The sequence below is a fragment of the Abrus precatorius genome, unplaced genomic scaffold (genome assembly GCF_003935025.1).
Source record: "Abrus precatorius isolate BTA unplaced genomic scaffold, Abrus_2018 Scaffold8, whole genome shotgun sequence".
In the NCBI taxonomy this organism is placed as follows: domain Eukaryota; kingdom Viridiplantae; phylum Streptophyta; class Magnoliopsida; order Fabales; family Fabaceae; genus Abrus; species Abrus precatorius.
The window spans coordinates 33,880,692-33,908,096 of record NW_020874428.1 but is presented as its reverse complement, the minus strand read 5'-3'; the positions used below and the strand labels follow the sequence as shown (position 1 = coordinate 33,908,096).

Below are 27,405 nucleotides of genomic sequence, written 5' to 3'. Positions count from 1 at the left end.
TTTGTTTAAGTTAAATTAAGAAATAATGTTAAAAATTATTTTATTTTTTAAGAAATAACTTAGACACTTAAGTTAAATAAAAAAAATTACGTCAAACTTTACTTAAATTTAAAGGACTACTGAAAAATTAGAAATAAATTATTATACATCATCACTACTTAAATCTATTTAATTAGATTTTTTTAAGATCACGGAGAAACATTTAAAATATAATTTTTTTATATAAAAAATTATTAACATGATAATTTTTTAAGTTTTAAAATTTGATATTAACATTTTGAGAAATAATGTTTAATACAAAAAATTATGAATGAAAGTAGTGTCAAAACTGTAAACAAAGAACCACCACTCATAATTTCTGTAAAACCCTAACCAATCTCTTTTTCCTCACTTGATAAATAAATAAATAACGTATTGAATTGAATATGCACACGTGTCCTTTCTGTTCTTGGTACTGTACAGCATTTTCAACTTTACTGTTTTAATAAGTGTACTAAAACAAACGTTGCTGGTTGGATATTTGGCGATCACACGTTGTTGAGTTCGCATATCTGACAAGTGAAGTCTGAAGCATCATCATCGTTACAGGGGAAGAAGATGCCGTCACGTTGTGAAATGTGCTGCGAGATAATGATCGCAGTCTTGCTCCCTCCGTTGGGTGTTTGCCTCCGCCACGGTTGTTGCAGTGTATGTTTATGCTTTTCTCTCTCCTTCTCTCTTCCCCTTGCAATTCATTACCCAAACAACCCCTTTTACCCTCTTTCTTAATTAACTATTCAAAATCAAATCCCCCCCCCCCCCCCCCCCCATCTTTTTTTTATGGCTGCGTTTGGTTAAACATTGAACAAAGTAAATTTTTGATGCTGTGAAATAAAAATAATTTTGGGCTAAAAGGCGATGAAATGATGGATCTGATATTGTATGATATGATTCAGTTCGTTGGAATTTCTTACTACTCGATTGTGATCTGTATTTATGTAGGTTGAATTCATCATCTGCTTGCTCCTCACTATATTAGGGTATATTCCTGGCATAATTTATGCCCTCTATGCCATTGTCTTCGTTGATCGTGATCAGTACTTTGATGAATACAGGCGTCCTCTCTATGCACAATACTAATCCTTTTGGGTTGGGTTTGTCCCCTTTTTTCATCTTCTTTACTGTGCGTGATTCTTCTGTAATGGACGCCGCTGAAACTGATGGATTCTTATTTCTGATTGTCATTGAGACTGGAGTTGGTCAATTTGTGATCTGCATCATTTATCTGATGGTGTTTAAGTTGAGCACAGATACTCAAAAGTATTAAAGTCTTGTGGACAATTGTCTGGTACGGTAATGTTATTGTTGATCTATGGATTTATTTGGGTGTTTATGTTATCAAATTGTGAAAAGGAAATGGGGGTTACTCATGCTGTAGAAGATAATGATAGAGGTAGAAGCCTAGAAGTGATGTTGATGGCTTGCTCGGTAGTTGATCATATGCATATAATTACTGAAATTAAGTCTATATGCTTGTTGAAATTGATAGTTAGTAAGATTTCTTGTTTTTGCTATTGAAGCTCTACAACATTTTTTTTTTTTTTTTGGCGAACTGCAGGGACTTTATAGTCCATGTTGTTCCTTGATTAGGTATAATACTTTGATAGCAAATATCTACATATGACCCTTTCTACTTTACCTTCCCTAGCTTGCAGTTATCATCCTTAAGTGAGAGTCTTACACGCATGTTATGTTTATTTATTTTGGGAGAGTTGATGGTAGGGTAGCTTCTCCAACTTTGTTTATGAGAAGGTGTTGGAGTACGAGTCTTGATAATTGAAATTTATTTTCCTCCTGTTCTCTTTCTGTGGGAGATGAAGTGGTAGTGAGTTTAGTGGATCTTTTAAATGCCTGAGTTTCAGAAATGTCTTGAGTATTTAATGATTTGAAATTGTGATGGATCTAGTTCTAAACCTCTCTTTCTTGATATGACCATGACGACTGTTTTAATTTTGGTTTCACCTTTTCACATTACTTAAGTTTGAATACATATAATTCGATGAAAAGTATAACCAAGACTTGATTACCTTCAAGGTTTATTGTTGAAATGCATTAAGTACTTCTAGTGACTGAACTTGTACAGTGATTTTCAAAATACAGACTGGGTTCTTTCAGGTAAAACTTGAAATTTAAAGACAAAGCACATGTCTACTGTTGTATTTTCTTCTCTGGTTTATCCTAATTCGTTTTTAAAAAAAGTTGTGCTTGCATTGTCATAGACAGGGTAAGATATATTGAGAAAGGATTCCAGATTGCAAAAGAAATGACTTAAGTAATGTAGGTTCAATCTAGATCCAGTTCTTAGAGTGGCTATCTTGCCTCACAAATCTGTTTCCCTCACAAATCACAACTTCTTTTGCAAATTAGAGTGAGATTATTTTTAGAATAAAGGTATCTATAGGGAAAATGGATCCTCTCCAGTGACATTTTCATTCAAGAGAATCTTGTCCCATTGAAATAACTATCTTGCCCATTTAAATAATTAGTTTATTAATATCGAAGGTCAGATTTAACACTACATCATGTGAAGTTTTTTTACAATTAAGATGATCTCGATCCGATCTCGATCCGTGTCTATAGGGTTTGATCTTGACATGCCAGCTTTCTTGCTCCTTATTTTTTCTCCTTTGGGATCATCTATGTTTGCTGAGAAATAGGAATGAGAAATAAAATAAATAAACATAAGATACGCTTCTCTTCCCCTTTCTTTGTCAAATTGAATGTGGTGTTGTCAATTTACCATACTGTATAATATTATTCTCATCATTTATGCTGAAAAGCGTTATCTTTATACTTTTGTCGATTTTTTCTTTATGGCTGGGCCCTTTCTAAGTTCTCATGTTGCTCTTATGATAGTAAACCCGTGGAATCATGATTCATGACTACCATACAAATCGATATTCAGTGCTGGAAGCATTATGTTGCTGCTCAATTCCGTTTTTTAAATAGAAAAGAATGCATTACATTCTAAGTGTGGTTTTAACTTGTTAATCTGCGCTTCTTGATTATGACAATAATGCTTTCAAGTTTGACAAATCTGACTTGGAAGACAGGTTATAGATTCAAAGTAATTAAAACAGAAAGCTGACAAATTTAAATTACAACCCATATAATCATTTAAATGTTAATCCCTACAACAAGTGTCCAATAATCCCAAAAAAGGACGTTGTCAAGAAACATGGCCCAGAACAAATAAGAACTAAAATGGAAGAAAAGTAAACTTGTATTAATCTGAATGAGTGAAAAGGTTGAATTACAAGAGGAGATAGAGGGTTTATATAGCCTATGAAATTAACTAACTACTAACAATCCTAACTAATCTCTAATAATAATTTAATTTTAATACTACATAGTCAGCATGTCATGGTAACTATCAGGAGTGGGAATGACCCAAATAGGCGGTGGATCAAGCTTATACGCACTTGGACTAAAATGGTTGAAAGTTCTATCTAGCAGGTTGAAACAAGCCCAATAATGCCCACCATATAAATAATCCAAATTCATCTCAAACCACCTATCATCTGTGAAGTAAATTGAGTTTGGTTGACATCCTGAAAAGGCTCGAACAGATATTGACATGGACTCATTAGCACCTAGACACAGAACTTGATCCGGTAAAGATCTCACCTTTTCCCACTTGATCTTTCTAAAATCAAATTTATACACACTAAAGTGCTTTGTTTGGTAAGGACAAAGCAAAGGGTGTATATCCATGGATGATAAAAGATATCCTTCATCAACAGCTGCCCCATCATCGTTTACAAAATTTCCAATATACCTTATCACCAACAGCATCTCTCCCTCTGATTTAACCAAGTATGACTTTATTGAATACAGATCTCTTGAAAATTCTGTCTCTAATTCCTCATCTATCTCCATGGTTGGCTTAACATCCAAGATCTTTCTTGGAACATGTTGACAAATATCCCATCCTTCAACTGACCGATCTTGTGCCAAAGCATAAAGATAATTGTTCTTGAACACAATGTCACAATAAGAGCGAGTAGCACCAAAAAGTTCAACCCACGTTGCAGATTTACAAAACGCAATCTTACCTTGGCAACTATATATTATGACAAGTAAGTACTCTGAATGAGAGGCAGAAGAACACATCAGTGCAGCCTTGACTACGAAGCTTTTACGTAGGAATTGGACAAAATAGGATTGTGAGAAAGCAGGGTGCATGAATGCACGAGGAAAGGGTGGCAAGTGAATTCTTGTAGAAGAAAGAGGGTTTAGAAAATAGGTTTTGCGTTCTTGTCTAGAATCACAAGCCAACCATGAGAAGAACCAACACACCAAGAACCAGAAAGACCCTTTAACATGTTGCTCCACTCATAGTGTTTGTTCTCTGACAAACTAAAGATACGACGATGAACGGTGGTTGTGGTGCCATCTTGGTCGATGTCATCGTTTGTTTGGTGGATGCTGGGAACTATGGCATAGGGAATTGAAAGGAGTGAAGTTTTTGTTGATTTGGTTTATTTGTGAAGGAGACATAAACCTTAGTTTTCATTTCTTAAATACCTGTTATTAGGATCCCCGTAAAATTTGAAATATTGATAACAAAATACTGATATTCAAATATACACTTCCCTCTTTTTTCTACTCGTAATAGGTATCGCATTTGTTACTAACCAATCATATTTATTTTGAAAAAAAAAATATAAGTTGACATCCAATATCCAATATGGATGTAATTTACTTAATTTAAATTCTAAGTATTAATATACTATATAAAATTAACATATATAACTAAAATATTAGACGTTGTAATATTAATTAAGCTTATTTAAATTTCTTATTGTAATATATATGTCATATCAATAAAGATTACATGTTTTGATTTTCATAATTTATTTTCAAAATTTTTCTCCTTATTCAATGTTATTAATATTTGAAACAAAATCTTTAAATTGATTTTTTAATTAGGCAATGATAAGCAAATCTATAGACATATTACAATTAGTACATAAATTTTGTCAACAAGCGTTTTTAACCTACTCATTAAAAAGTTAACAAATAAAAAGTTACTAAAAATTATATTATAAGCATATTAAAAATGATGATAAGAGTACGCCATAATTTAAGTAATTTTTTTTAACAAATACTTATTATGACAAAAAATAAAAAAATAATCTCATAATAAGGTAACATTTTTTAACTAGAGGACTGAGTTGCGAATGAATCTAATCCGATCAGAGAATACATAAAACAGAAGGCTCTGTAGGAGGAAAACAGAGAATGGAAATGGAAAGAAAGGAAGAAGAAACCGAGTCAGAGTGGGGCGAGTTGACTCGCGAGTGCCTCATAAACATCCTCTGTCGAATCACCCTTGAGGATCGATGGAGAGGCACTATGCTCGTTTGCAAGTCATGGTTCAGCGCCTTCAAGGAACCCTCTCTTCACTCCATCTTCAACCTCGATCCCTTCTTCGACTCGCCCCGCGAGTCGACTCACTGGTGGACCCCCGAGTTTGAAGCCAAGATCGATTCCATGCTTCGATCGGTGGCCCAATGGGCACAATCCTCTCTCACCGAGATTCGCCTCCGCCACTGCTCTGATCGCTCTCTCTCTTTGGTCGCAGAAAGGTAGCAGCTTTTTCACAAATTCCAATACCCATTTGTTTTCCAATGAAGAAACCGCGTGTATGATTCTGTTTATTATGCCCCTCCTCTTTTTTCGGAATTGGGTCTCAATTTGGTGCTTCTGATTGGATTTGAGATTTGAAAATATGCTATGATGTTTCATTAGGGTTTTGATTCTGTGATTGTAATATTTTAACTTTTCTGTTTATATGATGGTTTGTGCCTTGTATTGTGAATATAACATTTGAGGCATCATTGGATGAGAGGAAAGTAAAAACTAAGAACAAAAAGATAACGAGAAAGTTTATTTTTAAAAACAAAAATTTAAAAATTTCTTTCCTCACATTTTTCCTTTAATTCAAATTTTAATTTTCTTTTATCCAAAAGTAAGGATAGCCTTTATCTCATGTGCAACATCTGAAACATCACCTTGTTTTGTTTTTTGTTGTTTTTGAATATAATGTACTGCGTTTCAGATGCCCAAATCTTGAAGTGTTGTCAGTCAGAAGCTGCCCTCGTGTTACTGATGATTCTATCTCTAGGATAGCTTTGAGTTGTCCAAAGCTTAGGGAAATTGACATAAGCTATTGCTATGATATAACCTATGACTCTTTGGTGCTGATTGGAAGAAAGTGTCCCAACCTTAAAGTTCTGAAGAGAAATCTCATGAATTGGCTTGATCCTTCCCAACATCAAGGGATTGTTCCTGATGACTATCTAAATGCTTGTCCGCAAGATGGAGATTCTGAAGCTGCTGCCATTGCAAATTCTATGCCTCATTTAGAATGGCTTGAGATAAGGTTCTCCAAGTTGTCAGCTAAGGGCCTCAATTTTATATGTCAGGGGTGTCCTAACCTTGAGCTTTTGGATTTGTATGGGTGTGCCAACTTAACTAGTCGAGACATTGCAAATGCATCATCTAGTTTGGCGAACTTGAAAGACATTAAAAAGCCAAATTTCTATATTCCGAGGGCTGTCTTCCACACTGAAAGATATGGACATTGGAGATTGTATGATGAAAGGTTCCAAACAGATGTTTTCCGAATCTAAGCATTGATAATAAGATCAATCCAAGATGTAAATGCTGTGAGTCCATCACTCCATCTTCTTTCTGCTGATCTGTGGAGATCTTACTGGAGTTTATATGGTTACTGTCACACTCAAATATATATTGTAGAAATTATTATCATTGTCTATGTAATTATATGTTGTTTGCTTCTATGAATCTGCCATGTATTTCTGTAAAAGATCGTTATCTCAAGTTCATATACTGGATTTACCTGGTAGTGTTCTAATTATTTCTTTTTTATTTGGTATTACTTCTTGTATGTTCTTAGCCATCTACCATAACCAATTATCTCCAGAATTAATGTTCTTAAATTTAACATTTTTTTTTGTTCCCCCTTTCTTAAATAGAGGAACCTCATGGTTCCAATATTTATGTTTATGGGTATTTTTCTACTGCTAGAACTTGAAATTGGTAATCGATCGATGGATAATCGTTCAGGTGAGTTGTGATTCTGTAGTTTGAATCAGGTCACTTTTTATTCAGAGTACTAGCCAGCTGTCTATGATTTCGTTCTAGATGAAGTGATGTCTCTAGACATTGAGAGGATATTGGCACCGAGTCAGCAAGACATCCAGCTTTTTGATTTCATCCACATTATGGAAAACTTACCCAGAGGAGTTTTAAAAATGCAGTTATATATATAATTTCATATTTGAGACTACAACTTATTAAATATTAAATTATTAATGGAATAAGAGTAAATATAACATATGGGTATAATATATATATATAGTTTAAGCACGTTTTGGATACCAAGGTAATAGAAACAGACGAGCATTCCGGTCTAAGTAATTCAGAAGAAGCAAGGAGCTAAAAGCAAGCCGAAAACAAGATGCCTGAGTGCCACCAGGAATATGGATAAAGGTTTAATTGAATTGGAGTTTGATGCACTCCCAACATTGCGTGGCTTTAAGTTGCTCGGTCTTGCCTTTGCTAACCGTGAAATCCTTCTTTGTTGGGCAGCACACGATTCTGGAAATGTTCTTCTTTATGCTGTTCAGCATCCTTACGTATTCAGCTTATGGAAGCACATGCACGTACAAACCAGAGATTTTAGGACCACCAAGCAACGAAAGGAGCCTAAACGTAATCAATTTTTATTCGAACTTCTCTGTTTATTACTTTTTCTTTTTCTTATATTTTCATGTTATTTCTTGCATGAAACTCGCGTCCAAATTGGTCATTTTGACAACAAACAACTCTCTTGCATGCAGCAATGAACGATATGATTATGGAATCAAGCAAACCATGCATGCAAAGAACATTTCCAGAATCGTGTGCTGCCCAACAAAGAAGGATTTCGCGGTTAGCACAGGCAACCATATAGCTGGTGCTTTGTTCATATCTTGATTCTTGAACTTTATTGAATGTAAAATGTCAAGTGAATGTGATTGGTGGCGTTAAGGCAATAGGAAAAAGGGAAGTTGTTTGTAGAGATGCACTCGGATTACTTATCAAGTTCATTATTTATAATGACATTTGGACCTTTTGAAACTGAGGGAGGCAATTTTATTATTTTGAACTAAATTAATTTCATTGGGAAAGGATCAACGAGAAGGCTTTTACAAAATATACACACAAATGGTTGGTGTTACCTCTTCAAATGAATTTGGATTTTTTATAGTTTTAGTAGAAATTACAGCTTACAATCTATTTTTGCTTAAGCGAATAATTTGCTTAAATAAAATACACAAAAAAATAATTTTTTCTTAATTTAATAAAATTTACTTAAACAAAAATAAAAAATTTTACTTAAATGAGAGATAAGAAAGAAAAAATAAGAAGGAAAAAGAGAAAAGCAGAAAGAGGAGAGGGTGGAAAGGAAAGCGAAAGGAAGGCTAAGTGGAAAAAAAAGAAAAGGGATTTAAAAGAAGGAGATGAATAGAAAAGAAAGTAAAAGAAGAGGGAGAACTAAGAGACTAAGAGAAAAAAGAGAGATAATATCATTTTTGTTTAAATAAAAATAAAATTGTAATCTCCAGTTCTCATGCAAACTGTAAAAAATTTAAGAATGATTTCTTTTTATAAAAAAAGATACTTCAAAATATTTTATTTAATTTATTTAATAATTTTGTTAACTTAGTGTATGACTTTCTTTTGGTTTAATGAAATATTGCCAATCTTGAAATATTTGTTGAAAATTCATTCTTTTATAATTGTAGTGACGGAAAAATAAATAACCAAGGAGATCTTTTGACTTTTTTTAGTCAAGAAAATCCTTTGAATATTGGTTGAGAATTCATTCTTTTATAACTGTAGTGACAAAAAAATAATAATAATAAGGACATCCTTTGACTGTTATGTGAAGTTGAACTTGGTTGGGACATTTGCTTGTAGGTTTCAGGGCACTAGAGCCCACAAGAAAAGGTGTAATTACGAGTTAACAATAAATTTTAGTGAAATTGATAGCATTCCTCTTAAGGTTATGATATAATTTGAATTAAATTGATAAAAATATTTGTTTACTTTATACTTCATGGACGGGTTCCTTTTGGAAGTTTTTTTTTTTAAGTTCTAACACGTCTTGTGGAACATCTATTTCTTATTTTCCCCTCCGCCTAACTAGATGCATAGTGGGATTCGTTAGTCCCTGCTCTATTGGTGTGGCCATTCCTAGGCCTTATCAAATCAAAATCCAGAGAAATAAGAAGACCCTTTCGGCTGAGTGAGATTCATTTAATCCCTTTAATTTGGCTAAGACTGAGATGGTGGCAATCTAGATTTTATTCTTTTTGTTAGGAAAATGTACAGAAATGGTTACCGCCATGATCCGGTAGCATTAGATTCCAAATTTACCTCTCTTAATTTTTTGATACTATTTTAAATTTGGCCCTTGTTTTACCTTTGGTCAATAAAAGATTCAATTTTTCTTCGAGGGAATAAAAAAAAAATCCATTAAATCGATAGTGACAATACTGCAGGGTTTGTAGCATTTTGTTACCAAGAGATACCAATCAGGGAATATTTGAACTGATAAAAAAAGGAATAAAATAAAATGACATAAAATTAAGTTTTATTATTTGAATTATTTTAAAAAAAAAAAACAGGGCAAAACATGTTAAAATGTTATATTTCATTCCACCGAATATGCTCTTTTTTTAATTTCCTTAAACTGTGTTTGGGAGTTAATTTTAAAGAAAGAAAGGAAGGAAAAAGTTTGTTAGACGGTAACATCTGTTTTGGAGTTTTTATAATCTTGAAAGGGATTGAAAGTTTTAATAAACCCTACTCACCATGGAGTAAAAGATGTACACATGCAAGTCCATCCAGTAATGCACGTGAGCACGTTCTGGCTTACAATAGGTCCATTACCAGGCATCACATTCTTTTCATTTCCACCTGTAACAATTTTCCTATATGGGGCCATAAATCAGCGTACTACTCAATGAATCAATGTTTAGCGAAAAAGGCAATTAATAATATCTGGTTTAAGCTTCTGAAACGATGAGATCCCGCCAACTTGTTTTGCCAATTCACCTGTGACTCGGTCCATATAGAGCGCATATAATCCATTTCTGCTTTCTAGAAGTTCTAATGCTTTTCTTGCGTGGATAATTGATGTCACCCAATCTTCGAGGAGCACTGTAATGGATTGGTTGCCACTAAGTTTAAATTGCCAACCTTGGTTCATCTTGATAAATGATTACAGTAATTAAGCATATTTGATTGATAAGACAGAAATTGAAAGAAAATTTATAATAAAAATGAAATATAATAGTAGAGAAAATAAAATGCTGGTGCGGGCACACTCTTATTTGTTTTAGCCTTGTAAGTCACAGAAATCAAGACTCGGGATGCCATGAAATTACTTCAGTTAGGAAGAATATAGGTAGAATAGTAAACATTGGCGGAAAGTATGGAGCATACTGTTGTCAAAATATTCAGCTTTTGACCACTCTAATAAGTAATCCGCCACCAAGAACTCGATAAGCTGGATCCTGACATCCACATATAAAAATCAGATAAATATATGTCTTAAAAAACACTATTCCTTTCGACAAACCAGCATTACCAATGTGCATTTGCAAAGAACTTACATTATGAACATACATTCATGCATCTCAGGAAAGCCGTCATCAAAAGGATCAGAGAAAAGCAAACGTTCTGATAGCACCAAAATTCTTTGACAAACTGAAAGTATTACCCGCTGACCAATATAAGGCTCACTTCCAAGTTTACGGATCAAGTGCTGAATGCAAAATTGAGCATTGGTGCCTGTAAGTTGAGACCCTAGAAGATACAAATTTGAAAAAGGAGACGGCAACAAAAAGATCATCAGTCAGTAATTAGAATGATTGAGAAATAAACGATTATATTTAATGGTGAAGTTGCAGAATGAAGGTCACACATATGCGACAATTTCACACTCGTTCATGGTCTTACATATTACACTGTTTGAAAGTAGGCATACCATTTTCTGACAAGGGCGAGCACATCTGCCTAATTAAACGTGTAACTAGAACGTTGGTAATTCCTTCAACAAGTTCCAGGTTCCTTCCCATTGATAAAATATTCTTCAAAGAAACTTCAGAAAAGACATAAAATAATCATCAGTGTGGATAACAAAGAAATATGATTGCGGTTACTTGTGTAATTTTCAACTATTATTTTAGAAAAAAAAAGGTAGGAAGAGCTCTTCAATCAGTGAAAAGAGCAAAATACCTAATATAAAGTCTACCGCTTGATGCACCAGATTTGCAAACTTGTAATCACCCACCTGCAAAATACATTGAATTGACCACTTGACGAAACAAAATACATCAACTCAGCACCTCCAAAAGTATCGTTTACATTCTACCTAATAACACCAGTATTTCTACGAACTCTACAACGAACTACATTATTTAAATATCAAACGTATCCTTTGGGCCAAAAAAAATGCAAAAACTGAAAACTGACAGGTGATAGAGAGTCACACAGTTCCACAAGAAAATCAGCGGAAGCCCTAAGCTGCTCTGTTTCATCCTCCTCAACTAAACCTGTGGTTTTAGTTTCAAGTAAGAAAACAGATTTAGCACAACTCCAATCTAACTACAAATCATGAAACACACAGATAACCTCTTGAGTATTACCACACAAGCTACAAATACCATTGCTATATACCTAAAGAAAGCCGTTGCTGACTTGAAGAAGAAGAAGAAGAAGAACCTACTCTTCTCCTCATTTCCTTAAAGCGCACTACATAAAGCAAATTTTCAACGTTAATATGGAATTCAAGAGCACGGTGTCGTAACAAAGAAGAAGATAACGATGAAACCTTGTCTCAGAAACCTGCGGCGAAGGACATCACTGAATCTGCTGTGAGAGCCATTTGTATGATGCTTAGGGTTTAATTCCCCCAACTTGTCGAAGAAATAACACTTGCAAGAAGCACTCTCTGGGAAGAGATCGCAGTGCGAAGCATCTACACGACATCGAGAAACTCAGAATGAATTCGCCGATGTAGTGAATATGCGATTGTAGGAGATCGAACCTTGAGCTTCCTTCAGATCTTCTCTGAGCCTCAGAATCTCTTGCTTTCTTTCCTTAGCCTGAAAATTCAAATGCTATAAGGAAAAATGGATCGGAATCAGAAGGAAAAAGGGAAGCGTTTCGAACCTTTCGCTTCCAACGGAGAAGAGCCTCAGATTGCGAAGGAGAGTCCTTCATGTTTTTCAGAACCTTCGATCGGAGAATCGATATTGCAACCGCTAGCCTCATCGATTCATCGCTCGTTCTCGCACTTTCATCCTCTGCCATTTGTTTCAGATGAGAGTCGCAAAGAAAAAGGCGCGAAGCTTGTGAGGAGATTTAAAAGGCAATTACTGCGTCTTCTCAAGACCAAAAACAAGAATTGGTGAACGTTTAAAAAGATTTTGGATATAATATTAATTAAAATTAATTTTAAAAAGAGAGTAATTATATTTAAAACTTTTATATCGTATAAAAAAATCATAATATCAAATTATCAATTACAGATAAATTATATATTTTTTTTAACATTTCATCTGTAAGCTGAAAGAAATAAAATAAATAGCAATAGAAACAAAAAAATGATTATTATAACTTTTATGTATTTGGTTGAACAATAAAATTAGAAGAAAAGATAAAACATTGAAATGTGGTATCCAATTTCGTGAGTGCAGTTAGGCTTGAGCAATCAAATTTTCAATTGTAGAAAAATTATTGTATGATCCAATATCATCATATGTCTACGGTCTCAATTAAGCACAAAATAACACTATTATATTTTAAAATTAAAAAAATAACTGTATGTTTTTGTGACTAGCTAGGATCATAAGTGATGCTACAACCATAGGATAAATTTTTCTGATTGTAGAACTAGCTGGTTTGGGAACAATCCCAATAAATCCCGTTAGCTTTATGTATGTTTTATTTTAGGTCAAAGCTTTATGTATGTTCTAGTGATTTAGTAAGGGTAAATTGGACCCATTAATAGGTCTTGTCGCATAGCCTATTAATTACACCCACCACAATTTTCATATCCTGTTAAATTTTTTTCTCCCAAACAAATGAACATATTTCTATCTCTCCGTTCATTTCTCTCTTGATTTAATCTAAACAACTAGAAAGTATTTATTGATATGAGTTCCACTACTTTGAACCTATCTGAATAACTTTTGTTTGCAGCAATTAAATTCGGTTCCGCGGCAATGCATGACGCTTAGGTTGACAACATTTTTGGTTTTTAAAATTAATTTTAAAAAACGCGAAAATATTTTGAATTAAAATAAACCGATGAGAATGTTTGTCCACAATGAGACACATCGAACCAACAACTTACCAGAAACAGACCAAAAAAATTATATTTATACTTACTTAAAAAATAACTACACTATATTATCCATATAAAAGTAATTCTTCTGAACTCGTTTTTAAATGTTCCAAATGCAAATAATTCTTTTATTCTGAATCCTTTCAAAATCAATTCTACTAAACTATTAAACAAACATGTGCTCTGTCCACGAAAACACAGAGATTGAAAATTTCCATTATATTTTTAATTTGAATAACAAAGGACGATAATTTCCTTCTACATTATTGTGGGAACTAGAAGGGACGTACCTCCCTATCTACAGGGATGAATTAAGCGTGAGAAAATAGACATGCAGTTAGTAGAAAAATTAGTGGAAATAACGACAATGATATTTATGAACTGACCAGTTTAACAATTACTGTCAAGAAAATTAAGGAAAAAAATGAAACTAATGAAATACAAAAACATTTGGACCCCTTGGTGGATGGGCCACTCTCTTGGCACATGATTAGCCAAGTGGAAAACAAAATCCGTAGCTTTATGGTTTGACTTTTCCCTCAATAAACACCTCTACGACATCAGAAAAAAATTATACAACTCGATGGAAATACCTGATACTGGAAGCTCCACTTTTATAACATACTGTATTACAAAATGCTCTATAAAGTGCGAGCGTAAAGAGAAGGGAATTTGAAAGTAGTGAAACAAGGCAGAGAGGTTCATCCAGTTACAGAGATCAGTATTCTCGTGCAAAGTCGTCTGATTCACTTGAACAGGCTCTGGCAGGCCTCAATATCAGATGCTTGTGAATCCAACACAGCTTGTCCAGATGCAGAACTAATTACCTGCAGGGCAGAGGAAAATATTGCTTTCTGGAACCGATCATCGTCCACCTTCTTCAGTATTTCTCTCACCACCTTAAAATCCAAACCCCCAGCCAAAATTAATTTCCCTATTATCTCACCAAAATTATTTGGTGCTTTAGGTAAATCTATGCCAATATCATCCAGCAGAGAACTAAATAACATACACCCGGTTCCTATGTCTCTAGCTGAAAGAATTTTCTTCATGAACAGATACTCAAAAAGATTGGCAACAGGTTCAACGCATGGTGGACTTTTGTCTAGAGCAAGGGAAATGGCTTCCTTGACAAGCTCAGGGTAATAAGCCGGAGATTTTAGTTCCTCCACACACTGTAATGCCTCATCCAAAAGCCTAACACTGAAATACTCTTCCAGAAGAGAAACAGCTTTACGATGAAGATCAGCAGTGTTCAATTTGGCAGCTGGAGCTTGTGGCTTCTCAGAGGATATGGCAGAAACAGCTTTAACAGGTGAAGCAATTTGAGGAGCAGGTTCAGTACCAAAACTAAAGTTTGACGGACGAGGAGCAGGAGCACCACCTCCATGCACGAGGGCACTATTTCTCCCACTTATAAGACCACCACTACCTTGAGGTAGTAACTTTGTGTTCACAGTTGATGACTTGGAAAGGAAAGGAGACTGGCCACGTCCCCCTGTTTGCGTGCCTGACATGTCTCCTCTTGGCATTGATCTTGTCCTAGGCATCTCCCAGTTGTCATTATCAATTCCAGGCATCCCAGGCATCCTCCTGGTCCCTGGCATCCCAGGCATCAAACCCCCTGTACCAGGTCTGGCAAGGGGGAAGCCTCCAGGGTTGGTATTTCCTTGAACTCCAGAAACTGCACCACGGTTATTTCTTATACTTGCAGTGGCACCAGGACGCAGTCCAAGATTTTTTTCTGCCTCTGAATGAATTTCAGTGATGGTTTTGGCTTTCACCTACACGAGTAAACATTAATACTTGAAAAAAAAAATACCATCTATAATTGAGTCATAATATATCTCAGAAGTATATATTGTGTAAATGTACCTCTTCACGTCTTGGAATCCAGTTATTATTACGCAAATCTAGAACATCACGAACCATAAACCTCAGCCGTGGTGCAAGTTGGGGGTTGGTGCTCAATTCTTTCAACCGACTAAAGTACATATCATTTATACGCCGTGATTTTGGGCTTTCATCCAGCTGCTTACCAATAGTGTTAAAAAATTGACATATGGCTTCAACATTTTCCTCAGCCGGGCAGACCCTGCTGTCAGGAGATCCTAAAAGCTCCTGTTCCACGTATCAGTCAACCATGCATATAAGTGCATACTCGCAAACCAACAAGAAATTATATAACAGCAAAATCTCAAGTCCTGCTATAACCTGAACAATGTGATGAACAATCTTTTCAGGAACCATTTTTTGCTTCAACAGCTCACCGATTAACCGGATGTTTCCAAGGGTACGAAGCTTGACAAGTCTTTCCTTGTCCCGTCGCTCCATCTCCTGCTCAGGAGCAGTCATCTGTCTCACCTCTTCCCTCAGTTTATCTGCACCTTCAAAAGCCTCCTGGCAGATATTCAAGAGTACTCGCTTAAAAGTGACTTCTTTCCCACCAGGTACCTCAGAAGGGAATGGAGGCAGCTTTTCATTAAGATCAGAACACAACTGGGCATACATGGGGCAAAACGTTGGCTCTAACACTGCCTTATCAAATATCAGTGAAATGACTCCCTGCATTTGCCAAACAAGTCAATTAAGAAAAATGATTTAAACGGAAATATATTTTTAACAGAAAATAAGAACCTTCAATATGTCAGCTGATGTAATGCCAGCATCAATCAACTGACCCTTCAGGAGATCAAATTTCTCAGGAGTCAATTTATTCAGTATTCTGCATTAAAATGGTTAACAGTACTTAGCACATCAATATAAGGAACAACATAATTTTGAAGAATCTTAACAGAATTGCATTAGTGAAAAAGGTAAATAAGAGATGTTTAAAAAGTAGTTTAATAGTTTATACAGGAAAAATGAATAAACACAAATCTTATCACAACCCACAGTATTGACATATGATTATTATTCACAAATTTATCTCCTCTAAAGTGAATGTGCAAAGCAAGAAAGTATGACTGTATATACCCTTAATTTGAAGTGGGTTGAGCTTATGGGGTGCTTTATTTCAAGTCAATGATAGACATGATTTTACTTTCTCATTTTACATACTTGATCATTTTAGAGGATCCAAATCCATATATGATATCTAATATGGTATGATCCACAAAATGATATTGATTGCAACTTTGTTTTTACTTATTTGTCAGCACTCAAGAGTCTTTTTGACGTACTTCTATTATCAGGTGAAATTCATGAGACCTAAGAAATCAAGTGGGTGCCACCACTCATTTAGTGGGACCATTTGAAATTCACTGATAATAAAAAGCATGTAAAAAAGAGTGCATTACTAACATCTCTCATTTAGCAATCAGGGTAAACATAATAGTAATACATAGGCACACATGAGAAATCCAGAAGATACCATAGATCAAAGTCAAAAGGATATCACCACCAAACTATAAGTGCCAAAAATTAAAACATATTACCCTTTAACAGTCTTCCAGACACGATCCTTTTCAGAGAGACTTCCCCTTCTGGCTGACCATGGCACCTCAGCCTTGACTAGAGAAGTAGGTCCCCCCTGAATTAATACAGAGACAGAAGAATTACAAAGATAAAACAATTTATCAATTGTACAGTGAGTGAACCACACAGTGGACATATTTATAATAATGATGTATCAGTCTTGTTTAGTGATGATGTAAAGTGTTTTACACGAACACTGGATCAAATTTAAACTCTTAAAATATTAACTCCATAATAGATATCAAGCATTGCTGTCAATTTTTATTACCCCTTGGTTAGAAGAGATTTGTGCCCTTGCAAACTGAGAATTCAATTGGTCTTGACGATTAGCCTGATTAGTATTGCCAAACTCCCTACTCTCCTTGAGATAGTCCCAAGACCTCTCATCTGCATTAGCGGGAAGTTGCCCAGATCGGCCACGCCAGTCACGGTTATCTGGCTCAGTATATCGATTTTGAAATTGTTGTGGGGGCTGCAGAAGATATTATATACATCATTACACATAAATTGAACTTACTATTTTGAAAATGTTCATAAATAAATTCATAAAGCTGATAATATTGAATTAAACCAATCAAAAGAATGAAAATAGCAGCATCTCATAAAAACATTAGATGTTTTTCTATTCATTGAAGAGTTCCTCCTGTATGATAATTTCATTGCCAAATATAAATCAAGCCTAACCAACTTCACAAAATCAATTTACCAAACAGGATGGAGGAGAATTAGGCTCTCAGAAAGTTAACAGCATAAAATGGAGACAGAAAACACACTCACAATGTTTTCTGAGCGGCCCCAACTTTGATCTTCACCAAAAAGTTCAGCTTCAATATCTTGTTTGATCTTTAAAACATCATCAAGGATCTCAGCAGCCTATGAGTAAAAAAGGCTCAACAATCAGACAAATTATGAAAAATAAACATGAGTTTAGATGTCAAAGGAAGTATTAGTCACAAAAACAACGAAATACACAGTTTTGAAGTTAATTGTCCAGAGAGAATAGATAAAAGAGGTAAAAGAATGAAACATAAATATGCAAAACATTTATCCAGAGATTTATGGAACAACATAGATTGCTTAATGAACAAGGGACTTCCATTGAAAATTCCTGACAGCATCTATTTGGGGAACATAAGTAAATTTCAGACAAAGAATAAAACACACACACGTGGCAATATACACACAGGGACAATTAGAAAGATAAAATCAATCACTGACCATCATAGAATGTTGAGTAGACACAATTTCCTAATTAATAGGGAAAGAAACACATAGGCAGTAGGTAGATTTCAAAATAAAAAATAAGAATAATAAAACTCCTTCAGAAGAAGGATAACTAATTAACAATAACATTTAAGCAGCAAGTACATTTATTAATTACCTCTCTAAGCTGTAAAAGTTGATCTCTGGTATATCGCACACGTTCACGACCCTCAAACCGCGAATCTCCAGCCTATAAAGCCACAAGGTTTTAGATGCAAATCCCTTAACATAGTACACATTAAACCATTATCATTCAAGCATATAACTTCAAAATGAACATGTTAGAGGTAGGTGGACAAAAGTATATGCAGTGCCGTAAGAAAGGTAAAAAATTCAGCGAAAAGTTCTATGCACAAACATCACAGCTGTCAATTGTTTTTCAGCTGTATCCTTTGTGAGTTATGGTGATAAAAAATCATTGCATAAAAATTTATAAGCAAGCAAAAAATAAATCAATCAGTAATCACATAGTGTGGCTAAAGAAGAGAAAATTAATTGCAGCCTCCCAAACACTGACTCCACAGAAAGGGAAAAAGGACAGAAAACCAAGCAATACTACTCAGTGTGAAATGTAAATAAATGAATTATTTAAGAAAAACAAAAATAGACCAGGGTATCAAGCAAATGATATCAGTTTCTATGCTACAAAGAAGTTGCCACATTCACCAGAATTCTAAAATTAAGCTTCATGTATGTGGGACCTTTATGGGCAATTTGAAATTTAGTCAATCCCACCTAAAGCCCACATATTGCTTTCTGTCCATATTTACAGCAGGTACACATACTTAGTGTCCCACCAAGAATTAGGACATCCAAATTCAGGTTGCCCTTTGTCTTAAGGACCTTAACTTAAATCCTCATAGAAGTTGAACAAGCACAGTAATAACAGGAGATACATCTTTCTCTCCCTTCAAGTTTCTGCCAGTTGGTTCTTTTGAAGAGTTCTCTTTAGGTTTTGGTGTCAAACAAATTAGTTAAATACATGAAATCCAGACATATTCAAATCGATGCACTGCACAAACAAACAAAAAAACACACAAAAAAGTCTCAAGAGTGCCAATGAACGTCAACAGGTGGAAACATATTATTTCCTGAATCCAAACTTCAGCACAAGCCTCAAATTTTAAATTCAAAAGGAAAAAAAAATAAAAAAGAGCCACCATAAAGTTGATACGAGATCCAAAAAATATACATGAAAATATTTTAAAAAAACACACACACACACCATAACCTATTACAAATCAAGAAAAAAAAAAGAATAGCATGCTGGTGAACAGAATCCTTCCAACTCCATGACATCAAATAGAACACAATAGCAATATCAATATATCTCAATAAATTTGAAAAAACACATATAGCTAAAGTTTAATTAAGAAAGCGAATATTTAAGAAGAGAAAAAGGCAGATCCAGAGAAAACGAATTGATACCTTGATAGAAAATGGAGAGGATGCAGCACCATGAGGGCGCAAAAGAGGGAGATCAGCGGAAAAGGAGCCAAAAGCAGGAGAAGCAGAAGAGGTGGATGAAGAGGAGTCAAATCGAGGGCCGAGGAGCCTGCTTCCTCTACCACCACCAGGCCTCAAGCTTAGCACCGTTTGATCACCTTTCTGCATAACTCAGGATGCAATCTTGGCCGTCGATTAAACAGAGGGTAATAGATTCAGCGTCGCGGAACCACAACGAATAAACAGATAAGAGAAATAGAAGAGAAGGGAAAAGAAAGGGATAAATTGGCAGAGACAGATTGGATTGGAAGTAGGGTAGGTATTGGATATTTCTCTCTCTTCTGCCGAGTGAGAAGAGAAGAGAGAACTGCGTGGGTGAGTGAGAATGGAAGGGTGACAAAAAACCCTTCTTAGACGAGTTGTGCGCAGGGTAGCGTAGACATGCGAATTTCCAATCCCGTCCTAAATTATTTCTAATTTCTCAAAATTAGGTATACGAAAAATTAGTATTACACCCCCAACAAAAACAGCAATTTGACTTTGCAACCCATGGTCGGTGGTGAGCCAAGTAAGTTATTACCTCATTATCTTCAACAGTATTTGGAATTGTTGATACATAATTCCATCTTAACATGATCAAATCAAATCAAATCACAAATTTATGTTTTTGCCTGTTTTAAGAAATTTGATTATTTTTGTTAATTTTTTTATTTTTAATATTTTTATGATATACTTTTTACTTTTTATTTTTGTTTTATTATATTTTTCATTTAATTTTTATAAATATTATATTTCACAAAAAACATAAGAATAAATAAAATAAATGCTTGTACATTTGTAGAAATCAAATAGAAGTGACCAGCTTATAATAAAAAATATTTTAACAAGGCTCAATTAAAAATTTTAATATAAAAATTTATTTAAATTTTTGTTTTTTAAATAATAAATTATCAAATTATTTTTTTCTTAATTATGTATCATTATATACTTATATATGAGTGTAGTTTTAATATATTATTAATATAAAATATATATTATTATTTAAATAAAAATATAGTGCAAATATATTTTAAAATTAAATAATAAATTTTAAAATTTATACAGTAAGTACATTTCAATTAAAATTTTATAATATATAATAGTCTGTTTTTTTTAAATATATTTAATTATTATATACACTTCAAAACTTAAATGTAGGTGAGCTGCGCATGCAACACATGACCAATGGTAACAATAAATATGATAGGAAGATCTTTATCTTTTCTTGTTAATGGGTTTATTTTAATAATAATAATAATAATAATTTTAATATTTTTAATGGAGTTTTAAATTTTTCTAATGCAATATTTAGTTCTTATAGTTTAAATTTTGCGTAAATTTTTAAAAATTTAAATTATACATAATTCAAATTTTATTTACTAAATCGCACATGATCTGCACAAATAAATTATTTTGCATGTATCAAAGTTTTCAAAAATTTAAATACATAATTTTAAAAGTTATTTTGTTCATATAAATTATTTTAAAATTCTGTTTTTCAAATAACTCCATATCTTTTAAAATGATATATTGTAAACGAACTTTTTAATTGTCACAGTGAATATTGCATGGATAAATTTTTAAAACTGTTGATCAAATATTTTATTTTAAATAAATATTTCATACTTTATTTTTATTTGAGTAAATTTTTTCAAATATATACAGAGAGATGTGGGTAACGAAACAACCTTTACCGATTATTAAATAATGAATCGTTATTTTTGATATCATCTCAATTAATTGTAGTGTTTTGGATATTAATTAATTTGATTTATAAATTAAAATAGTTAAGTACAAACTACATACTTATGCATAAATGTGATTCTGACTGTTAAAACATTTCTACCCGTTGTGAAAATAGTCACAATAAAAACCATGACTCAAATATATTATTATTATTTTAAGAGTACATTTTTAAATGGTGTATCTGACTCAAATAAATTAATAAAAAAATACTAAATAGAATTATGTGAATTCAATGTGTGGTTCAAGTTCGCACTTCAAAAACATGAAGTCAATATGATTGTCATCGTTAGTATTGATACTTCTTAACAGGCATCTCAAGTCATGAGAGCAAAAAAGATACAGCAGATAAGAAAGATGAAGAACTGTACTACATGCTTGCTTAAACCACCTGCCAAGTGCATGACTTGCATTAAAATGAGTTTCACTTGCCCATTAGGCAAAAGTTTATCACCAGTTTGCCAAATGACTTGCATTAATATATTGTTTGGCTTGAGTCTTACCACTCTAATGAGTCAACAAGTTATCATATGTATTCTTCCAAAAATGATACATGTACCCTAGCCCTAAAAAAGAGGACTAATAACTATTGATAATTGAATGAATCATATCCTACGTGATTTAAATGCATTTATAAAATAGAACTTGATGATAAAACAAAGGAGGGATAAAATAAGAACAATGACACCCGAAACAACTCCACAAAATGCTCTCCATTATTTTAATTTATATACACACAAAAAATGTTGAAATTTTATATTTATATATTTTTATATATATAATATCAAACCAAACACCTGTTTGCTATAATTTTTTAACACACTAGACACGTTTTAATCATTAATTAATTAAAAACTGATAAAAACAATGTCGATTTTTTAAAAAATTAATTAAAGTTATAAATTTAGCCATTTTTAATAAAAATACATTCTTTATAAAACTTGACATGAGTATTTAATGCTTAACAAAAAAAACTGAGTATTTATTAAAAAATAATTAAAAGTATTTTAACTAATATATTAAATATTATAAATTATATAAATATAAATATAAGTATTTAAAATAATATAAATTTATATAAGTATATATTTTTTTATAAATATATGTATTTGTGAAATTTTTAAAGCTAAATAAAATAATAAAAAAATTATAAAGTAACAATAAGTGTTTATAAAATATATAAAATTTTAAAATAATAATAAAAATTTACAATTTACATATAATGCTCGTTAAGTTTAAATTTAAAACACATATATAGGTAATTTTATAAAATAGTTTACTTTTTAAATAATATATTTTTATTCACAATTCAAAAGTTGATTAAAAAAAATTTCATATCATTTTTGTACGTTTATTATTGTTTTTATTTAATTTATATAAACTGTTTTTATTAATATTGTATTTATAAAAATATTTAAATAATAATAAATATTTTTATTCACTGGTAAAAAAATATTTTAAAAAATGTGTATTCTTAAATTGGTGTGAGGATAAATTCTTGTGGCTCAGTTAAATCCATATTGATCTTTTATCATTGGTCTTCTATTTGGATCTTAAACCTTTTCACACGTGTTTTAAAACCATGATAGTCTGCCGCCACGTACAGTCCCTTTTTTCTCCAAGTGGACACACCTCAGCTTTCCTTCTTCTTCTTCTAAAACTCTTCAATTTCCAGATGCTACAGGAACTCACCCTAGGTCACACAGTAAGCTATGTACATACATTAAGTCATCACCTTAATTGTTTATAATTTCATTTTTAAAATTATATTTATTCTTTATGATTCATACTAATTTATGAATTCTTTTTATATTTAAAAAATTTACATTTTAATTATTATATTAGTGTTTTGTTATACTTTTATTGCTATAATATTATTAATAAAAACAAGAATTAAAATGAATAAAAATACTTATATGAATATTAAAACATAATTTTTAAATATATAAAATATTTATAAATAAATATATATTTTAAATAATTAATTATTAAAGTATAAAATACTATACATAAACTAAAAGCATTTATATTATAGTTTAACATCATTTTCAAATTATATTTAATTTTTAGTAATAAAATTTTTATTTTTATCTTTTATCTTTTATCTCATATTAAGAATATAATATAAAATAAAATATTATTATTATAATTTTAATTATATATTTATTGTAATTTATGATTTTTAAAATAATATATCAAAATTTATGAAATATTAATTTTTAATTAAAAATAATTTTTTATAATATTTTAAATATTAATTTTTATTATTACTCCTGACTTAAAATTTTATTAATTAATATTTTGTTATTTGTTGAATATTTTATCTCATAAAAAATATTTACACATATTTAGTTTTTGTTACAACTGTAATAATAAATTATATATATATAATTTTTAAAAATATTTTTTAACTTTTATTATATTTTTATATTAATTTATCATTCACTAAATTATTAAAAATTTTATTTACTTAAGTTTACAACTTTGAATAATAAATAATATAATATTTAACTAACAAATATAAATTTTAGTCTTGTAAAATTTATATTTTTTTATTTAGTACTTTATTTATAACTTTTAAAATAAATTTATAATTTTTATTTTTAATGATAATAATATTTAATTTTTACAATTGATTATTGTTTGTAAATTATTTGTTGTATTTAAAGAGTTTAATTTATTTTTTTATATTTGATCATATTTATTAAAAAATAGATATACTTTTAAGTGTCTCATTTAATGTCCATTTAATTTAAATTAAATTAAACTAATTTTATTAAATTTATTTTAATTATTAACTACAACTAATATATAAATTAATTTAAATTATATATTTTTATTTAAAACATGAAATTGAAATTTATACCACAAACAAAATAAGCCGCTAGTGCGAACTTGATCAAACCTTTTCCATGACGAAACTATATTGAGAAAACATTAAAACAAAAAACATGGTTGGACCTTTTGTCCCGCCTAGGTAGGAAGTCCACGTATTCAAACCAGATAAAGTCAATACTTCCCGATTCATCTTTTTCCTTTTCTCGAACCTTACCAAACACTCCAGAACCCTCTAGCTTCCTCTCCTTAACCTCGTAAATTCTCGTACTCTTTCTTCAATGCCCACTATAAATAACGCTTTCGTTTCTCTCTCTCCTCATTCTTACTTCATCATACAAACAACTCTGCAAGCAACACACAATAGGATTCTGAAAGCTCTGTTTTTTCTTCTACTGCGTTAGAATTATCTTAATGGCCACAAAAGAAGGCAAAGCTATAGGTATAGACCTAGGCACCACCTACAGCTGCGTGGGCGTGTGGCAAAACGACCGCGTAGAGATCATTCCCAACGATCAAGGCAACAGAACCACCCCCTCCTACGTAGCCTTCACCGACACAGAGAGGCTAATCGGAGATGCAGCAAAGAACCAAGTAGCCATGAACCCCCGGAACACCGTCTTCGACGCCAAGCGTTTAATCGGTCGAAGATACTCCGATGCGTCGGTTCAAAACGACATGAAGCTGTGGCCGTTTAAGGTGATCGCTGGCCCAGGCGACAAGCCCATGATCGTGGTAACTTACAAAGGCGAAGAGAAGACGTTTGCGGCGGAAGAGATATCTTCGATGGTTTTGATAAAGATGAGGGAGGTAGCAGAGGCGTTTCTGGGTCACGCCGTTAAAAACGCGGTGATAACGGTTCCTGCTTATTTCAACGACTCGCAGAGACAAGCAACGAAAGATGCAGGTGCTATTTCTGGTTTGAACGTGTTGAGAATCATCAACGAGCCTACCGCTGCGGCTATTGCTTATGGGTTGGACAAGAAAGCTTCGAGAAAAGGTGAACAGAACGTGCTTATCTTCGATTTGGGTGGTGGAACTTTCGATGTTTCTCTGTTAACCATCGAAGAGGGGATTTTCGAGGTGAAAGCCACTGCGGGTGATACGCATCTCGGTGGTGAAGATTTTGATAACAGAATGGTGAATCACTTTGTGTCTGAGTTCAGGAGGAAGAACAAGAAGGACATTAGTGGGAATGCAAGAGCTTTGAGGAGGTTGAGAACAGCGTGTGAGAGGGCTAAGAGGACGTTGTCTTCGACTGCACAGACAACGATTGAGATTGATTCGTTGTACGAAGGGATTGATTTCTATGCCACGATTACGAGGGCGAGGTTTGAGGAGTTGAACATGGATTTGTTCAGGAAGTGCATGGAGCCTGTGGAAAAGTGTCTCCGAGATGCCAAGATTGACAAGAGTCACGTTCACGAGGTGGTTCTTGTTGGTGGGTCCACTAGGATCCCCAAGGTTCAGCAACTCTTGCAGGATTTCTTCAATGGGAAAGAGCTTTGCAAGAGTATTAACCCTGATGAAGCTGTTGCGTATGGTGCAGCAGTGCAAGCAGCTATTTTGAGTGGTGAAGGAGATGAGAAGGTTCAGGATTTGTTGTTGTTGGATGTGACGCCTCTTAGTCTTGGGCTGGAAACTGCTGGTGGGGTTATGACAGTGTTGATTCCAAGGAACACTACGATTCCCACCAAGAAAGAGCAAATTTTCTCTACCTATTCGGATAACCAACCTGGGGTTTTGATTCAGGTGTATGAAGGAGAGAGAGCAAGAACAAAGGATAACAATCTTCTAGGAAAGTTTGAGCTTACTGGAATCCCTCCTGCTCCAAGAGGAGTGCCTCAGATCAATGTTTGTTTTGATATTGATGCTAATGGGATTTTGAATGTGTCCGCTGAGGATAAAACTGCCGGGGTGAAGAACAAGATAACGATTACGAATGATAAGGGGAGGTTGAGCAAGGAGGAGATTGAGAAGATGGTGAAGGATGCAGAGAGGTATAAGGCAGAGGATGAGGAGGTGAAGAAGAAAGTGGAGGCGAAGAACTCGCTTGAGAATTACGCGTACAACATGAGGAACACTATAAGGGATGAGAAGATTGGAGGAAAGTTGAGTCCAGAGGAAAAGCAGAAGATTGAGAAGGCAGTGGAAGATGCTATACAGTGGTTGGAGGGGAACCAGTTGGCTGAAGTGGATGAGTTTGAGGATAAGCAGAAGGAGTTGGAAGGGATTTGCAATCCCATCATTGCTAAGATGTATCAAGGTGGCGGTGCTGGGGGTGATGTGCCTATGGGTGATGACATGCCTGGTGATGGCTCTGCCTCTGGTTCTGGTGCTGGTTCTGGTGCTGGACCTAAGATTGAAGAGGTTGATTGAGCATGCTGATTTTGACTTACTATAAGGCCTAGGTTGTAGTTATTATGTATGTATGTACTCTGCTGGTTTTCTTATCTGTTTATCCAGTGATGTGAGGCTTCGTGAATCATGAATAAAGTCTTTCTCTTAAGCTAAACTGAGATTATTTAATATAGTTCGGCCATGTTCATCATCAGCTCCGTTTTCTCTCTTTTCATTGCATCCTGCATATCATGTATGCTTTTGGTGCCTCGTCTTTTCTTAAGAACTGTACATCATGCTATTTTAGTCGAATGAAATCCCATTCTTTATTTACCATTATTTTTCAATAACACTTGAATTATTAACCAATATCGTCATAAATTAGTATATAGCAATATTTGTCATCCAAAACACAAATTACAATGTTTTTCTCTCTTCGGGTTTCATCTTTCTCGTGTGTGTTTGTTACTTTCAGTTACATGTTTTTTCTTAATAGATAGCTACTGTATAGTACGAGAGATTTTAGTATCATGTCTCTAACTTCTTATTCGTTAAAAATTATTTATAATAATAGAAGAATAAGAGAATTTGGACAGAAATCCCCGTGTCATAATATACAGTTTTTGTTACTTCTCGTGCACTATGTGAAGCAATTCTCTTATTAATAATTAAAAGTATTTAATAAAAGTAAATATTGTCTAGAATCCCAAAGATTAAGAACGTTTGTAATTTGATTTAAATTAACCGAAAGATAAAAATTATTCGATCCAGTTTTGGAAAAATTGCGGTCA

The 27,405-nt window shown here is 33.2% G+C and overlaps 6 protein-coding genes and 1 non-coding gene across 10 annotated transcripts; 3 read left to right on the top strand and 4 right to left on the bottom strand.

Moving 5' to 3' along the window:
* The first annotated feature begins 494 nt into the window (after window positions 1–494).
* On the top strand, window positions 495–4,621 carry LOC113846494 (UPF0057 membrane protein At4g30660-like). Its single transcript, XM_027474840.1, has 2 exons — window positions 495–687; window positions 982–4,621. The coding sequence occupies exons 1-2, from the start codon at window positions 598–600 to the stop codon at window positions 1,117–1,119; spliced, it is 228 nt and encodes a 75-aa protein (XP_027330641.1). The 5' UTR covers window positions 495–597; the 3' UTR covers window positions 1,120–4,621.
* Window positions 3,385–4,152, bottom strand: LOC113874762 (F-box protein At2g26160-like). The gene has a single exon (XM_027512976.1). The coding sequence runs from the start codon at window positions 4,150–4,152 to the stop codon at window positions 3,385–3,387; it is 768 nt and encodes a 255-aa protein (XP_027368777.1).
* Window positions 4,622–5,236: 615 nt separating the features above from the next.
* On the top strand, window positions 5,237–7,071 carry LOC113846493 (F-box protein SKIP1). The gene is made up of 2 exons (XM_027474839.1): window positions 5,237–5,630; window positions 6,104–7,071. Exons 1-2 carry the CDS (start codon window positions 5,284–5,286, stop codon window positions 6,675–6,677), a joined length of 921 nt encoding a protein of 306 aa, XP_027330640.1. The 5' UTR covers window positions 5,237–5,283; the 3' UTR covers window positions 6,678–7,071.
* A 3,022-nt stretch (window positions 7,072–10,093) lies between these two features.
* LOC113874761 (protein MULTIPOLAR SPINDLE 1) lies at window positions 10,094–12,435 on the bottom strand. The gene is given in 11 exon segments (XM_027512975.1): window positions 10,094–10,278; window positions 10,564–10,634; window positions 10,734–10,926; window positions 11,108–11,221; window positions 11,359–11,413; window positions 11,596–11,675; window positions 11,800–11,874; window positions 11,968–12,027; window positions 12,029–12,100; window positions 12,170–12,227; window positions 12,295–12,435. Coding segments are annotated over 11 exon segments (1,104 nt in total).
* A 1,378-nt stretch (window positions 12,436–13,813) lies between these two features.
* Window positions 13,814–20,152, bottom strand: LOC113846653 (eukaryotic translation initiation factor-like). Of its 2 annotated transcripts, none has more exons than XM_027475143.1 (9): window positions 19,640–20,152; window positions 18,330–18,401; window positions 17,726–17,821; window positions 17,217–17,420; window positions 16,909–17,003; window positions 16,109–16,196; window positions 15,686–16,036; window positions 15,347–15,592; window positions 13,814–15,255 (listed from the first exon to the last, which is right to left on the bottom strand). In XM_027475143.1, the coding sequence occupies exons 1-9, from the start codon at window positions 19,823–19,825 to the stop codon at window positions 14,218–14,220; spliced, it is 2,376 nt and encodes a 791-aa protein (XP_027330944.1). In that variant the 5' UTR covers window positions 19,826–20,152; the 3' UTR covers window positions 13,814–14,217. The 2 variants fall into 2 exon arrangements, with proteins under 2 accessions (XP_027330944.1, XP_027330946.1); XM_027475145.1 differs by having other exon boundaries at window positions 13,830–15,255; window positions 17,711–17,821; window positions 19,640–20,105.
* On the bottom strand, window positions 18,898–19,001 carry LOC113848684. Its single transcript, XR_003501947.1, has one exon. It is a non-coding gene; the product is annotated as a small nucleolar RNA snoR103 (small nucleolar RNA).
* Window positions 20,153–24,601: 4,449 nt separating the features above from the next.
* LOC113846611 (heat shock 70 kDa protein) lies at window positions 24,602–26,817 on the top strand. 3 transcript variants are annotated; one of them, XM_027475080.1, is made up of 2 exons: window positions 24,602–26,128; window positions 26,294–26,653. In XM_027475080.1, the coding sequence occupies exons 1-2, from the start codon at window positions 24,689–24,691 to the stop codon at window positions 26,651–26,653; spliced, it is 1,800 nt and encodes a 599-aa protein (XP_027330881.1). In that variant the 5' UTR covers window positions 24,602–24,688. The 3 variants fall into 3 exon arrangements, with proteins under 3 accessions (XP_027330881.1, XP_027330880.1, XP_027330882.1); XM_027475081.1 differs by having other exon boundaries at window positions 24,615–25,864; window positions 26,255–26,653; XM_027475079.1 differs by having other exon boundaries at window positions 24,602–26,817.
* The last annotated feature ends 588 nt before the right edge of the window (window positions 26,818–27,405 follow it).